Here is a 16826-nt window from a genome sequence, read left to right as displayed (position 1 = left end):
TCAGTTGTCCAACTGAATGTATTCAACTGTAATGTGTCTTCCGCATTTAACCCAACCCCTCTGAGAGAATGGAAGGGAGTTATTGTGAGGACCCTGCAGATGGAGACAACACAGGAGGGAGTGGGTGCTGTGAAATCACTGTCGAACAAGAGGTTACTTGACCTCTGTGTTGCACTCATCTTCATTCTCTTTCTAAAGAGGAGGAGGAGGAACAAACTGACAAACACAAAGACACACCTGTGTTTCTGACAGTTGTGGGAGCAGCTGTCTTGTTACACATGTTTGCCACACCAAACATTTGATGACTTCTCTCTCATAGTATATTTCCATTTGATGTCACATGAGCACACATTCCTCCCCACAACAACTCCACAGTTCATGTCCACTTTGTTGATAGTCCCTAGCCAGATGTCGACAGTCCAATCAGCATCAGGGGGCGTGGCTAAGAAGAGCTGAGAAAATGTGCCTTTGAACCTTCAGTGTAGCCCTATCATCACATTTTGACAGTTGCTGCAGCTGTCACATGACCAAACAATTACCTCATACTTGCTGTTAAAATCATGTAACTTATTAGATGTTACACATGAGCCAATCAGAGAAGAGAAGCAACAGCCTTTAGGTCAAATTCCAAATGAGACTATCTGCATTGCCTTTATGTAATCTATAATGAAGGCACATAAAATGCATATATTAATTTAGCCTACTGTATATGTACTGTATATAATACATTGCTTCATTTTACCCAGCATGTATAAGCTAGGCTACTGTTGCAAGTTTGATGTTGTTAAGCTACATGAGTTCATTAGTGAGCTGCTGACCTTATTTCCCAGTGGATGACATTTAATATCAACTGTCTATTTTTATAACCGGACAAGGTTTAAAGAGTGAAGGCATCTATAAAAGACAGGTCTCGTCTTTTATCCTATCCCAGTAGTTCCTTTTTGACTGTTTTGATTTACCACTCTTGTAGAGAACATTTACTTGAAATGAAATGTGCACGCAAATTAATCCAAATCTTTGTCTCAGTAGCTACGGTAAGCGTTAACAGTCTCCAGCACTTCATTTGGATTGGTGCGCTCTTCTATCATATTTCTAGATACTGCCTTTTTTCATGTGACATGTGCACACAAATGCATGCACAGACACGCACATGCACATACTTACACACACAAACGCGCACACACATATGCACATATACGCGCATGAACACACACACACACAAACGCAAAGAACAGCAGACACACACACAGTGTCAATTTTCCAATGTGTAACAAGCTTGGGGAAGACAGGCATATGCGTGATGGGTTGTTCCATCAGCTGCTGGCAGTTCTAGGGTATGAGTTCAGCCTTCACAAAAAATATGGCCTGTAATTTCATCAATCCCTCAGTGTGGTCCTGTATTGCACATTCTAATTTAAGAGCTCATCTCAGGGCTTTGTGATTGCTCCCCTCTCTCCTGTCTTATTGCACATCTTCACTTCCAGCCATTGATTGATGCTGCTTGGAATGGGATGGGGGACGTGTGTGTGTGTGTGTGTGTGTGTGTGTGTGTGTGTGTGTGTGTGTGTGTGTGTGTGTGTGTGTGTGTGTGTGTGTGTGTGTGTGTGTGTGTGTGTGTGTGTGTGTGTATATACATGCATATATCTGTGTTCTCTTTAGGTCTCTCAGGTACACTACTACAAAATATCATTGTACGCAAATAATCCTTTTATGTTCACCTCCTGTACACAAACATTTTCCTCAATGTTCCTCTATGACCTGTGCAATGAATGATGCTACTGTGAATGAATTGTGCTGCTGGGTGAGAGCAACAGATGTCTCTCTTTCCATTGTGTCTCGCAGCCCATTTCCCCCTGTGGAGCAGGTGTGACTACAGAGGTAGCAGTCACAGGGGAAACGCTGGTCATAGCAACAGATATGCACCTCCCTACTCAGCTGATCTGGTGGATGCTGGTCTATTATGAGAGGTAGAGTGAGGTCATCGGTTGATTCGATTTGATTTATTTCATTCATGCTCGCAGTCGACAAGACTGAATATTGCAGAATGCCCAGTTACATTTAGACAAAACCTTCAAAAAACAAAAACACAGGGTATTACGTTCAATGAAAAGGGTCCTAGCTTACAAGAAATTACAGTTTAAAAAGTCACATTTGGCTATTAAAAAGTCTGATGGCAGTGGCTATGGTAGAACGTTTCAGCCTGTTTGTCCTTGTGTGGATGCTGGACAGTCGTTTCTGGTTGTAAAATACTCTGCCAGTACTGTCTCCCCTTTCTGTGTGGTAACACGTCATGTAGAAGGGTGGTCAGTTTGGCGCATGACGGGAGGGATCTTCTATGGTGTCTATAGAAATATTACAATATCATTAGACATATCCATGAGCGATAGAAATATGGATGGCACAGACAGTCTTATTTGTATTATAAAATATTGTGGTTTTAGAATTATAGTTGGAAAAATATAGTCTTTTTTTTAACCATTTATCCTTTATTTTTCTCTTGAAGGTTGACTTGTTTTGAGAGAGAGACCTGAAAAAATTTCAGCACGGGGAAAGCATTGGAAGTGTAAGGTCAACCATCAAATAAATCAAAGACATAAAATACATAACAATACATAACATAGACGCAGAATGGAGTTTCAAAACACGGGCACTACAATATATAATATAGAGCAGAATGGAGTTTCAAAACACGGGCTCTACAATACATAATATAGAGCAGAATGGAGTTTCAAAACACGGGCTCTACAATACATAATATAGAGCAGAATGGAGTTTCAAAACACGGGCTCTACAATACATAATATAGAGCAGAATGGAGTTTCAAAACACAGACATTACAATACATAACATAGAACCAGAATGGAGTTTCAGAACACGGGCACTACAATACATAATATAGAGCAGAATGGAGTTTCAAAACACGGACATTACAATACATAACATAGAACCAGAATGGAGTTTCAGAACACGGGCACTACAATACATAACATAGACGCAGAATGGAGTTTCAAAACATGGGCTCTACAATACATAATATAGAGCAGAATGGAGTTTCAAAACACGGGCACTACAATACATAATATAGAGCAGCATGGAGTTTCAAATTACGGGCATTACAATACATAATATAGAGCAGCATGGAGTTTCAAAACACGGGCACTACAATACATAATATAGAGCAGCATGGAGTTTCAAAATACGGGCATTACAATACATAATATAGAGCAGCATGGAGTTTCCAAACACGGGCACTACAATACATAATATAGAAGCAGAATGGAGTTTCAAAAATCTATAAAAATGTATCCTATAATATATGGTAATTAAAATGAGTCATTATGGTAATCTAGCATAAGAGTAATGACAAATGCCACATCATACAGCAGCTTGTATGGACAATTTAAGAGTTATGGTCAGAAACAGCATTATAATTGATACACGGTACATTGACCAGCTCCTTGCATTCCCATACTATGAATCTGTGACTTACAAGCACCTTCTAGTGGATATATGTTGCTTTACACTGTGCAAGAGGGACAACGGATCAAATGCATGACAAATGCAGATGAGTGTAAAGGAAGTAAATTCAAAGCCTTACTCTGTGGATTCACAACCATCTTGAAGGCCTACTTAGTCTCTCTGTGTTTTAAATACCCTTCATTATGGCATGATACTTTATGAATCAACATGATATTACTTCCTCTAAATCAAAAGGTGTTTTAATACAATGGATTTGTTCGAATCAAATCAAATCAAATGTTATTTGTCACATGCGCCGAATACAATAGGTGTAGACTTTACAGTGATATGCTTATTTACAAGCCCTTAACCAACAATTCAGTTTTAAGAAAATACCTCAAAAAAAGTAGGAGATAAGAATAACAAATAATTAAAGAGCAGCAGTAAATAACAATAGCGGGACTAAATACAGGGGGTACCGGTACAGAGTCAATGTGTCAATGTGCAGGGGCACCGGTATCGAGGTAATTATCTACATGTAGGTAGAGTTATTAAAGTGGCTATGCATAGGTAATAACTGAGAGTAGCAGCGTGAGGGGGCAATGCAAATAGTCTGGGTAGTGCAGGAAACGATAGTGCAGGAAGCGATAAGGTAACTAAATAAATAGATAACCTAAAATTAATTGGTATGAAGTACATGGGAGAATAAATTGAATCATTGTGGAATTACTAAGGACGTATGATCCTCTCTCTCTCTCTCTCTCTCTCTCTCTCTCTCTCTCTCTCTCTCTCTCTCTCTCTCTCTCTCTCTCTCTCTCTCTCTCTCTCTCTCTCTCTCTCTCTCAGAGCATTTAGTCCACAGAAACACAGACTATACAGTAAACACCTCTCAAACTCCCACAAACATACAAAATACTATAATAATAATAATAACAATAAAGAGATTATCGTTAAAAAAAAAGTGAGAAAAGACTTCAGCAGTAAACCAGTTTGTCCCCATTGGGGTGGCTGTCCAGTCCATCTCCCTCCTGCCACTCTCCCTCCAGCTCTCCCAGGATCTCCTGCAGGGACATGGCCGGGAGCTCTGGCAAGGGGTCATTGTGCGGGGCTTGTCCTGGGTATTCTGGGGTAGACATAGCCATTCTCCAGGAGCTATCCAATCGGGAACCTTGGCCTTCCATCGGAGGGGTGTTCTCTTGTCCAACCTCCCAGCAGCCGGAATCCGGGGTGGCTGGGGCCTGGGAAATGGGGCCTCCATAGGCTTCCTGGGGGTTGTTGTAGAAGGGCTGCTGTTCGGCTGAGCGATGGTAGAGGAAGGCGTTGCTGGAGCCTGAGCTGTAGTTCCTCACCTCCAGAGGAGAAGGTCTCCACATGGACTGGACTGGGGTCGTCTGGTCAACCGCCTGGGGCCAGGCTCCTTGAACCATCTGGTGCCCGGGGCTCTTCAGGTGCGTGCTGGAGCTGTATCCCAGCACCCTGGCCTGCCTAAACCCAAACAGGGAGTTGTTGAGGCCAGTCTCCTCCGCTCCAGGGTAGGGTGGAAGGTAGTGTCCATAGAAAAAGTAATCCTCCTCCTTCACCTGGGCGGGGTAGGCAGGGGGCAGGCAGGGGGGGGTGGACAGAGGGGCAAGGCTGTGCTGGGTAGCCCCTGTCCCCTTGGTGCGGGGCTGGGAAACTGGATCCTGGACAGGGGTGAACCCACCAGGGGAGCGTAAGCCAGAGTCTGACTGGCACAGAAACTTCTTAGCTCCCTTACATTTCAGAGTCCGAGCCCTCCTGTTCTGGAACCACACCTGGAGAGAAATTGCAAAACAACTGTGTTATAACACTGCATTTAGAATGTACATCCAAAGCAAACAGAAACGGTTTTGCAGTTAGTTGACTCCAGTGACTAAGATACAGGTATCTGCTTTGAGCCCATGTTAATAATTGACCAAGCCCACCCACATACACCTGTAGAATACAGTGAGAGCGTTGGGGCTTATCTTGCTTTTGACTCCTCTGTTTACTATGTGTTTTACATTCCACCAGTCAGACCGAACGAACCACAGATAAAACCGCTTACATCATCTTAGTGAATTAAAAGATGAACAGAAACCCTGATACCAGTATCAGCAGCACACATGCAGGCCCCATTTTGAACACAGGGACATTTGTAATATAAACCAAGCCTATTACACTCGCGTGTGCATGCATCTGTGCGTGCGTGTTCCGGCATGCTTACATGTGTGCGTGTCTGCTTACCTGGATACGAGATTCAGGTAGCCCTGTTTTCTGGGACAGGCTCTCTCTCAGGCTGATGCCAGGGTAAGGGTCTGTCTCAAAGGTGAGACGGAGTAGCTCCACATGCTCTTTGGAGAAGCTGGTCCTCTTTCTACGGTTGGTACTCCGGGACGAGGCTCCGGTAATGGCCACCTGTCCTGGGACATCTGAGGGGAAAAACAACAGGTTCCAGATCAGACATGAGCCAGAGGAGCCCAGGGCAGGACAGGTCGTGGAGGGTGGTCTTATCATGTAGTGAGTCTGTCTCCAGGATAGGTTGCTTAGGCAAGAATCTATATGTGACTCTATCACTTTGAAGCATTACGACTGGTAAACAAACCCCATGGGACAAAAACATCTGTAAAGTTCCTTTGATATTTCAAAGCTCAAAAATCCATTGTTTTTACAAAAGAAAACATTCAGCTTTAGAGAATTTAAAAAAAAGTAAAAAATACATTTCCCCCAAAAAATGACAATAATTATAATCTGTGATTCACCCGGCCTACTCAAAAATACAAATCTGATATTGTCTATATGCTGTGTCAGCCAGTGACCTCTCCTTACCGATGCTGGTGTCCTTCCACATGGTCCCGTTTGGTTGATGGTATCCAAGAGGTGTAGGAATCTGTAGGTGGTCTGTGTGTAGGTATAGATGCTCCTTCATGAAGTCTCTCAAGATTTCTGTCTCCCAAAATGTATTGACAGCCCTTTTATATCGCTTGCAAGACTCTGGACCCAAACAGTATCCCCGCCTCAATGTTTGGCAGTTTGGAGGGGGGAGGGGGGGGTAAATTTGTGTTGGCCTGGGGGTTGTCTTGGAGGTACTAAGGCCACGATAATCTGAATGGTCTTTGGACTAAACAGTGGCCCTGTCCTTATCCACCCCATCCACATCATCCTCATCACATGCAAGGTCATTGGCACACAAGGAGACATACAATACATGACTAAATCACATATGACTCTTATGACTAGCTGAAAATTGGTGCTGTATAACTGTAATACGTGCTTACTTCTTTGTGTGTAGAAAATGTGGAGCTTACTGCATTTTCAAGGTGCCTTATAAACAAGTTTTGGCATTGTGTCAACAGAAACTATTACAACTGCTAACTTTTTTTGTATTCACAAATTCATTGGTTTGTTTGCATTCATTAACCGAACAATTGGCTTGAAGAATTATCAACTCACATGCCTTCTTAGAGAAACGCAAAATGCCATTCACGCATAGAGCCTTTTCTGCAACTTCTGCTGTTTTCTATTGAAATGCAACACAGATACAAGATATAAAAATAAGAAAAACAAGGATGTGTAATTGTTTGGTGATTAAAAGGACCATTATCATCATGCTGCCTCACCTCCCATTAATGTATAGGCCCAATACAGTGAAAGGCCAGGGATTGCGCTGGTTTCATCATGGCCTATGGGAAAGACTGACCCAGAGGACAGTGACCTTTCAGCTCAGTGACACTGATAGAAATGTAGGGACACCACACACAGGTATTTAAACACACAAGTAGTTGAACCAAAAAACAATAATATTATGTAAATAGTACAATATACTGTAATATATCTTAGTATTTTATCTCTTACTAGTATTCATCTTATTATATAGTAATAATCCTAAATAACATATAACAAAATGCAATAACAGCACTGTTATCTCTACTTTTAATATCAGCCAATGAGACAATCCTTGTCTTTTCTTTCCTTATCTGGACTGCGAGGATCAGTGTCTCCATATTTTGGAACGGCTCCCGAGAGTCCCTCCTTTTCAATGGCCATTGGACCTGACAGCAATTCATTCTGGCCCTTTGGTCCTTCAAGGCTCTTGCAAAATCAGTATTGTCCTCCTCAATACATACATAGCCTATAACATTTGCATTTGCTCAGGACATAAATACTTCCGACACACAGTTTTACATGCAATGATCAGTGAGTCATGTAGCTCAATTTTTAATGGTCATATAGTACATTTAAATTAAATGTATGTTCTTAACTAAGCATGTATGTTCTTAACTAAGCAGACTAAGCATGTATGATAACTAGTTTGACCAATTTTCCATTTGACTAATGGTGAAATTACCAAAAAGTGATTGATTCCTTATTGTCATGTAGATAGAGATAGCTACACTATGAGGATCAGATTGTAAATACCTTAGGTCCCATGACCATTTTACTGTAGATCCAATAGTTTAGATCTAGTCTACCACCATTAGCCACTTGGATGGATAATGTCCCACTTTTACTGAGCTTTAATCCTATAACTTTGAATAAAATAGACGAAAATCATTGGCAAATACATTTACTTGCCAATGATTTTCGTCTATTCTATTCAAAGTTGTAAATGTATAACAGATCAAAAATACATGCACACATACAATGCATGCACTTTTAACTTTTCTATTTATTTTAGTCAAGGCTATTCCTATTTCGAAATAAAATAGCACTTGTCTCAAATCAATATTGAACCTTGGATATCATATGACTGATAAAGAAAGATGGACAGCACGCTACTCTAATCCCATTCGGAGACAGCAGTCTCGGTACAAAAGCGTTCCACTGTTTTTGTTGCACGTGTTCATTTGAGAGCGGGACAAGTTAAAAACGCCACCATGGCCAAAAGCGATGGGTGTCATTATTTTAGAAGAACCAGTATTTTTTGGATAACTACAGTGGCGCTTTCGCTGGGATACTTCACAGTAAGTCAAAGCCACAAAACGTGGATGGTTTTGAAGCAATACCACCGCAATTATAAAGCAAATTGTTGAGTTGACTGTGCCACAGCCACCGTGTAGTAAACATAGCCAAGGCGTCACCACGAATGGACTCCGTGTGGATCTCAATTTTACTCGGCCAACTTTGTCTTTTATTCAGACATTTGTTTTTTGTTGTTTATTATCCAATTCCCGTGAAGTCCATGACGAAGTAGTACCGTATTTAGCTTATGAAGTTAGCCTGGATGTTGCGCTTGCAATGAAAGTGTATCAAGGTCATCAACCCTGCGAGTTAAATATGAATTATTCCTGCTGTAAGATCCCGGCAAATACAATTCATTTGAAAATGTGTAATTAATTGAAAAAATAAATAATATATTGTATAGTTGCCGTTGTAATTACCGACTTTTAAGCTATCTATTATTGCAGTTACTTGTGGGGTGGGGGTGGGGGGAGTGGAAGAATGTACCTGCGCTGCGGAATGGAAAGGATCGAAAGAGTTCCATGATATTGTAACGTTAGAGAAATGTCAAAGGCTATCTAACCAGGTCTATTTATCAGCAATAGATAACCCTATAGATAACGCATTATGTTTGGAATGTGGGGAAAGGGTGAGTTTAACCTAACATAGCAGGCGTGAAAAGATCATTTGGGTGCCCCCCCAAAAAAATATATGTCTCTTAGTAGTTTAGTTCTATTCTGGCTAAATAATATCCCCTCATTGACACATCATTTCCCCACCACATCTATCGTATGCGTTGCCTTCCTCAGTCATGTAAATCAGAGGTCATACTAATGTCAGGATATGTGTGCCAACACGGGAACCCCAGTGACAACTGCTTGCTAGGACTGTCAGCGAAGCTAAATGAGTTTGGCTATATCCGAACAATGATGTGCCAAAAGTGGAGAGTTAGTGCACAATGGCCTCTGCACAAGCTGGAAGCCCTCTGGAATGTATTGGCCTGAATAGTCTTTTTGTTAAGCATGTTGCAACCTGTCAGAGGTGGACATAATATTCAAAACTCAATGTTACAGTGACCATGTGATTATATTAGAAAATTACTTGGATGGGGGACATGTGTACCTAATTAATGTTGTCAAAAGTTGTGGAAGCAATTCATGTGTACTTGGCACTGTTTATATAACATGGTATTTAGTGAAAACTGTGTATTCCATGAACTGACTGTCTGGCTGCGTCTCTGTTCTGTGTTTCAGTGGACAGTGTTCTGGCCACAGCAGGTCCCCTATGACAACCTGGGTCCACTTGGTACCCTGTCCAGATACCTGGTGGACAATTACCATTCTCTCATGTACAAAGGGTAAGTTAGTGTTTCTCCATGATAATGTTTACAAGATTCTGTCATCAAGTAGTATTCGTCAAAATGTTGGCCAAACAAGTTTATAGTCAGAATGAGGATAGTCAATGTGAAATTGAAAGAAATGCTGAATGAAACTGCAGTTACAATGTAAAGCACATGCAACTGCTACAGTTGTTAGTCCTAACTCTGTAATAACCAATCATTTTAGATTTAGCATGCAAATGAACAAGGAATAATTACTGCACTGGGTAGGTTTGCCAGCACACCATATCGCTGTAAATGAGATTTCGAATGATGTGCCAAGTACACACAGAATACAGAGGCTTGGTCAGTCTGCATAATCCACTGTGTCCCACCATTTTCACAACATTTTCAAACAGTGTAACACTTCCACTCATCAACCACATACATGACCGCTTATGAAATATCAAAGAAACACTCACACATTTTATATCTGCACAAAACCAATGTGTTTTCTGTTTTTGAATCTCTAATCAATTGCTGTGGTGTGGGACCATTACACTGTAGCTAGAGGAAGTCATACAATTATTGGTCACTTGCCTGAAAAAAATGTAAGACTGTTTTTAACCTCTATGGGCTAGGTGGGACGCTTGCGTCCCACCTACGTAACAGCCACTGCCAGCCTGTGGCGCGATTTTCAAAACCTTAAAAATCCTATTACTTCAATTTCTCAAACATATGACTATTTTACAGCCATTTAAAGACAAGACTCTCGTTAATCTAACCACACTGTCCGATTTCAAAAAGGCTTTACAACGAAAGCAAAACATTAGATTATGTCAGCAGAGTACCAAGCCAGAAATAATCAGACACCCATTTTTCAAGCCAGCATATAATGTCACCAAAACCCAGAAGACAGCTAAATGCGGCACTCACCTTTGATGATCTTCATCAGATGACAGCCCTAGGACATTATGTTATACAATACATGCATGTTTTGTTCAATCAAGTTCATATTTATATCAAAAACCAGCTTTTTACATTAGCATGTGACGTTCAGAACTAGCATACCCCCCGCAAACTTCCGGGGAATTCGCTAACATTTTACTAAATTACTCACGATAAACGTTCACAAAAAGCATAAAAATTATTTTAAGAATTATAGATACAGACCTCCTCTATGCACTCGATATGTCCGATTTTAAAATAGCTTTTTGGTGAAAGCACATTTTGCAATATTCTAAGTACATAGCCCAGGCATCACGGGCTCGCTATTTAGACACCCGGCAAGTTTAGCACTCACCATAATCATATTTACTATTATAAAAGTTTGATTACCTTTTGTTGTCTTCGTCAGAATGCACACCCAGGACTGCTACTTCAATAACAAATGTTGGTTTGGTCCAAAATAATCCATCGTTATATCCGAATAGCGGCGTTTTGTTCGTATGCGTTCCAGACACTATCCGAAATAGTAAAGAAGTGTCGCGCGCATGGCGCAATTCGTGACAATAAAATTCTAAATATTCCATTACCGTACTTCGAAGCATGTCAACCGCTGTTTAAAATCAATTTTTACGACATTTTTCTCGTAGAAAAGCGATAATATTCCGACAGGGAATCTCCTTTTCGGCAAACAGAGGAAAAAATCCCAAAGGCGGGGGCGGTCGGGGTCACGCGCATAAGCCCAGTGTCCCTTGATCGGCCACTTGAGAAAGGCGATAATGTGTTTCAGCCTGGGGCTGGAATGACGACATTCTGTTTTTTCCCGGGCTCTGAGCGCCTATGGACGACGTGGGAAGTGTCACGTTAGAGCAGAGATCCTTAGTAAATGATAGAGATGGAAAAGAAGTTCAAGAAATGGTCAGACAGGCCACTTCCTGTAAAGGAATCTCTCAGGTTTTGACCTGCCATTTGAGTTCTGTTATACTCACAGACACCATTCAAACAGTTTTAGAAAATTTAGGGTGTTTTCTATCCATATGTAATAAGTATATGCATATTCTAGTTACTGGGTAGGAGTGGTAACCAGATTCAATCGGGTATGTTTTTTATCCAGCCGTGTCAATACTGCCCCCTAGCCCTAACAGGTTAACCTCTTGGGGCTAGGTGGGACGCTAGCGTGCCACCCGTGGTGCACTCCATCAACAGCAGGTGCATTTCAAGAGCGGCAAATTTGAATCCAAATAAATGTCAAAATTCAGATTTTTCAAAAATACAACTATGTTACACCATTTGAAAGATAAACATCTCCTTAATCTAACCACGTTTTACGATTTCAAAAAGGTTTTACGGCGAAAGCATAAATTTAGAGTATGTTAGGACAGTACATTTACAAGAGTTGTGTGTAATGTTTTGTCAAGTCAAAGACAGGGTCACCAAAACCATAAAACCAGCTAAAATGATGCACTAACCTTTTACAATCTCCATCAGATGACACTCCTAGGACATTATGTTAGACAATGCATGCATTTTTAGTTCTATCAAGTTCATATTTATATCCAAAAACAGCGTTTTACTATGGCATTGATGTTGAGGAAATCGTTTCCCTCCAATAACCGGCAGTCAAGTCAGCGTAACAAATTAAATAATTAAAATTAGAAAACATTGGTAAAATATTATATTGTCATTTAAAGAATTATAGATTTACATCTCTTGAACGCAATCAACTTGCCAGATTTAAAAATAACCTTACTGGGAAATCACACTTTGCAATAATCTGAGCACTGCGCCCAGAAAAATACGCGTTGCGATACAGACTAGACGTCATGTTGGGGAGATCTAAAATCGAAAATACTATGTAAATAATCCATTACCTTTGATTCTCTTCATCAGATGTCACTTCCAGGTATCACAGGTCCATAACGAATGTAGTTTTGTTCAAAAAAGCTCATCATTTATGTCCAAAAATCTCCGTCTCGTTAGCACATGATGTAAGCCAGCCGGACTTCTCGTCATGAACGAGGGGAAAAATATATTTCCGTTCGTTCAAACATGTCAAACGTTGTATAGCATAAATCATTAGGGCCTTTTTTAACCAGAACATGAATAATATTCAAGGTGGACGAATGCATACTCTTTTATAACGTATTGGAACGAGGGTACCCAACATGAACTCGCGCGCCAGGTGTCTAATGGGCCATCATCGTTCCATGGCTCTTGTTCGGTCAGATCTCCCTCCAGAAGACTCAAAACACTTTGTAAAGGCTGGTGACATCTAGTGGAAGCAATAGGAAGTGCCAAAATATTCCTAAACCCCTGTGTTTTTCAATGGGATAGGTTTAAAGTCAATACAACACATCAGGTATCCACTTCCTGTCAGAAAATGTCTCAGGGTTTTGCCTGCCAAATGAGTTCTGTTATACTCACAGACACCATTCAAACAGTTGTGTTTTCTATCCATATGTAATAAGTATATGCATATTGTAGTTACTGGGTAGGAGTGGTAACCAGATTCAATCGGGTATGTTTTTTATCCAGCCGTGTCAATACTGCCCCCTAGCCCTAACAGGTTAAAGAAAGCTGTTAGACATTGACTAGAAACATCCTCATTCTGAATTTTGGGTGTTCCTCTGGGTTTCAGATGGTGGGCAACCTGGGTCATCCACGTGGCAGAAGCCCTTGTTGCCATGAAGGTCTGCAGGTAAGATGGATGTTCATATATCCATGTCTCCTCTAAGGGGTGCTATTGTTCTGCTTTCTATCTGTCTCCCTCTAGTGACATGCTATCACACCTACTTTAAAACCCCTGTAGGTCTAATCATTTAGATCGCAATATCCACTAAGCTTACATATGTAATTGTTTTAAGATGGTCATAAAATGTATAATTTAGCCATTTTAATTTAGAATTGTAGGACCCTTGTCGTTATAAAACAAATATTTGATAATACATTGAATTTGGCCTTTACTGCTATAGCCCAACACAATGAATAACACATTGATAAATGGCAAAACCAAAAGTAATATATATATATTTTTTTTATTATTATTTTGACCCATGTTTGGTGACATTATTTTTGGCACATTTTACCCCCTACGCACTTTTAGCAATTTTTACAGCCCGTTACTGGGTTAACCTTCAGACGACTCCCCTGAAGTTTGTGTGCGTCATAGAGCAGAACATCTGGCACCTTCTTGTTTGGGAGTCTCCCCTTTCGATATTGGGGACCTATTCGTTTGTAGTCAGTTTTGTGAAAAGACCTCTGCGAAATGAGGATGTCTGCGACAGAGTTCAGACGACTGCCGTGAAGCTTGTGGATGTCGTAGAGCCAAAACACTGTAGTGTTTGTGAAAGTCTCCCGTTTTGGCATATTAGTTACTTAGCTCACATGGTTCGGGTTTTACAGATGATTTCGTGACAATTTTCTCATCCGGATCCTCTCGTGTGTAGAAAAAGGCCACTTTCATAAGCCCCATGTTATGGAATAGGCACAAGCCTTATATCGGCAGAAAGAGGGGATTGAGCTACAGCCTTTACAAGAATCGGTGTCTCTAGCATAAACACACGGGGAGCTAATCGACTCTTAAGGTGTTTAAGCCTATGTTTTGACTCATGTTTCCCAAAGGTCAAAGAGAATTGAAGAAGTGGGAGTCATAGAGATACTGTTGACTGTACAGAATACAATAGTTTTATTGTGATTCTTCTAGTGCACCATCCCACATCATGTTTTGTTTTGGCCAGAAGGGGGCATGGTATAACTGCATATCTAGTTACATTTAAGATCTTACTATGCACAGCCTTCTGTCTCCCCTCTTCATATTTGCCCATTTGGACTCTACTCAATACCTTAAGGGCCATTGTGTTGTAGTCACTGACACTGAACCTGAGACTAAACTGCTGCCTGTCTGTGTGTGTGTCACTCTCTTCACAGTGACAAAGGGGTGGACGGCACAATGACACGTTGCCTCTGGTTTGTCCAGACGGTGCTGTTTGGCTTTGCGTCTCTCGGCCTGCTTCTCAAATACAAACCTGACCACAGGACCAAACAACACTGATGCCACAAGGAAGACCCTGCTGCAGAACAGAGTCTATAATCTTTATAGACTACACCACCACTTCCTCTACAAATAATGAGTGGCCATGGCATGATGTGAACTTTTATCTGCAAACTGTTTTATCTGTTCAGGAACAAGATAGTAATTTGTGATTCCAGATTTTTTTTTTACAGTGCCCAGAGAGGACCATAAATAAAATAACTTACATCACTGTGATTGTTAAGGACCTTTAGACCTTCTGATTGAACAGTAGAAACATTCAAGCCGTCAGAACTCTTCATCTTACAATACATAGCTATTGTGAAGCTTCCCACCACACACCCAACATTCCTCAGAAAAATAAATGCAATTTTTTTATCCAGAGCATATTTTAGGACAGAATGCAATGCACTGTTTACACAGAGATTATCACAAGGTTCAAAATGACAAAATATTTTCTGTTTTATATCATGATGGAAAAGTACCAAGTTTTCCTACAAAATGTTTTCTAATCATGCTAAAGCATTTTCAAATGTTAAGTTCAGATCACCCATTTTAATCACCGTTTACATTGCTCTATCTTGTTTTAATGATGAAGGACTACAGATGTTTCTTAACTTTCCTTAGATTACATTAGATTAATCCATTTGCCTTTAAGCATGACCATGCTGGGAATTAATTCACAAATTAATATAGATAAGGGATAAGATGAGAGATGAAGAGTGAAGTTGTCTAATTTATAACGTGTGACAAATAAAGAGTGATTGATGAACAAACTTGGCTGTTTAAATCTACTTTATTTTTGTCCACCTTTGTCTATCATACTGTCTACATCTTGAGTGCTTGGACAGCCATGATGAGGACATAACGTCATGGCGTACTGTCCCACAGAATCTCTTGTACAGGGCCTGGTTTCTCAAAAACATCTTAAGGCTAAGTTCATCTTAGAACCATACAGTGGTGAGCCGTCATTTAGAGAAGGTGGGGCTGTGAGCCCACATTTGTAGCAAAAAAAAGCCTGTTTTGCATGTTATTTTGGCATTAATACGTGTCACATATCAGTTTGCAAACAATGTAAAGAAAAAATATATATCATTGAGTTAATAACGGCGCATACAAACATGGTCTCTTTTTTTGCTTTCTTGAGTAATGCAGCTCCAAAATGCAGGTGTTTCAGCCTAGCTCAGTGCTTTCTGTGGTGGTGGGGCAAGCCAGCAGAAAATACAGAGCGTTGCGCAGTGATTGGCTCAGTGTTCTGTCACTCATGGGGACACTACGTCACCGCCAAGTCTAAGGGTAGAGCTCGAAAACTCAACCCCCTTGGGTGCTGCTATAGAGTAACATTAGAAGTGCCCATCCAAGAAGGCTCAAGATCATTGGCCACAGATAAAATGACGTCAAATCACGTTATATCTATAGTAGCTTTGATTGGACTGATCGTGTCAACATCATACTTTCAAAATCTTAGCTAGCAATCATCTTCATGAATCAAGTCGACAATCTACTGGCAAATCCTTTTTAATCCTTGTCATATGAAGAGAAATAATGAAGAAAAATTACAGATAAAACATATCAGTGCTCATCGGCCATTTGACATTAACATTACACAACAAGTTGGAAATGGAAGTGGTTTGGAAGGAATCAGTGCCTAACTGCAAGCATTGCAAAGCAATCAATAGCCTGCTATTCAGTGGAGTGACTGTGTGGTCCCAAATCTAAGATTAAGGGTTTCTTTTCCTAGTTTACAATTATACACATTCAACATTGGCCATGCTATCAATGAAGCATGATTTGTGCCTCACTCAAAACCACTGTTAACTTGGAACGGCAAAATCTGACTTTAGTGAAAAATGAGCTCCGACTGGGAAAATACATTTTGAACTTTCATCCAACTCGGAATTGTAAATCGGGAACTCGGTCCTCTTTCTAGAGCTACGACCTGAAGATCACTGACATTATCATGATTCAACCTTTTTTTCTGAGTTTCCAGTTGTCTTAAAAGCACCATAAATCCAGAGAATGCCAGACTTTGATGACAAAGTTTGATGAGAAAATTTGCCCACTATTTGCCCACTGTTCAAGTGAGCACAGCACAACAAGGTGAGTCCAAAAATGTCTTGGATGCTGCTGCGTAAA

The 16826-nt window shown here is 40.6% G+C and overlaps 2 protein-coding genes across 2 annotated transcripts; one reads left to right on the top strand and one right to left on the bottom strand.

Annotated features, from left to right (window-relative positions):
• Positions 1-1985: 1985 nt before the first annotated feature.
• LOC106605349 (homeobox protein OTX2-A) lies at positions 1986-6414 on the bottom strand. Its single transcript, XM_014200871.2, has 3 exons — positions 6286-6414; positions 5704-5888; positions 1986-5252 (listed from the first exon to the last, which is right to left on the bottom strand). The coding sequence occupies exons 1-3, from the start codon at positions 6383-6385 to the stop codon at positions 4434-4436; spliced, it is 1104 nt and encodes a 367-aa protein (XP_014056346.1). The 5' UTR covers positions 6386-6414; the 3' UTR covers positions 1986-4433.
• Positions 6415-8305: 1891 nt separating this feature from the next.
• tmem254 (transmembrane protein 254) lies at positions 8306-15460 on the top strand. The gene is made up of 4 exons (NM_001146387.2): positions 8306-8420; positions 9651-9754; positions 13299-13358; positions 14588-15460. Exons 1-4 carry the CDS (start codon positions 8334-8336, stop codon positions 14709-14711), a joined length of 375 nt encoding a protein of 124 aa, NP_001139859.1. The 5' UTR covers positions 8306-8333; the 3' UTR covers positions 14712-15460.
• Positions 15461-16826: the final 1366 nt, after the last annotated feature.

This window comes from Salmo salar, chromosome ssa01 (genome assembly GCF_905237065.1).
Source record: "Salmo salar chromosome ssa01, Ssal_v3.1, whole genome shotgun sequence".
In the NCBI taxonomy this organism is placed as follows: Eukaryota; Metazoa; Chordata; class Actinopteri; order Salmoniformes; family Salmonidae; genus Salmo; species Salmo salar.
This window is presented reverse-complemented; position numbering and strand designations above follow the sequence as displayed.

What these genes read in the sequence shown, in the direction of transcription:
- LOC106605349 (XM_014200871.2), bottom strand. Translation starts at nt 6,385, where the DNA reads ATGAAGGAGCATCTATACCTACACACAGACCACCTACAGATTCCTACA. An exon ending in GTGGAAGGACACCAGCATCG is followed by an intron (nt 5,889 to 6,285) that starts GTAAGGAGAGGT and finishes TTTTCCCCTCAG; the next exon opens with ATGTCCCAGGACAGGTGGCC. An exon ending in TACCTGAATCTCGTATCCAG is followed by an intron (nt 5,253 to 5,703) that starts GTAAGCAGACAC and finishes ATTTCTCTCCAG; the next exon opens with GTGTGGTTCCAGAACAGGAG.
- tmem254 (NM_001146387.2), top strand. Translation starts at nt 8,334, where the DNA reads ATGGCCAAAAGCGATGGGTGTCATTATTTTAGAAGAACCAGTATTTTT. An exon ending in TTTCGCTGGGATACTTCACA is followed by an intron (nt 8,421 to 9,650) that starts GTAAGTCAAAGC and finishes TCTGTGTTTCAG; the next exon opens with TGGACAGTGTTCTGGCCACA. An exon ending in CATTCTCTCATGTACAAAGG is followed by an intron (nt 9,755 to 13,298) that starts GTAAGTTAGTGT and finishes TCTGGGTTTCAG; the next exon opens with ATGGTGGGCAACCTGGGTCA.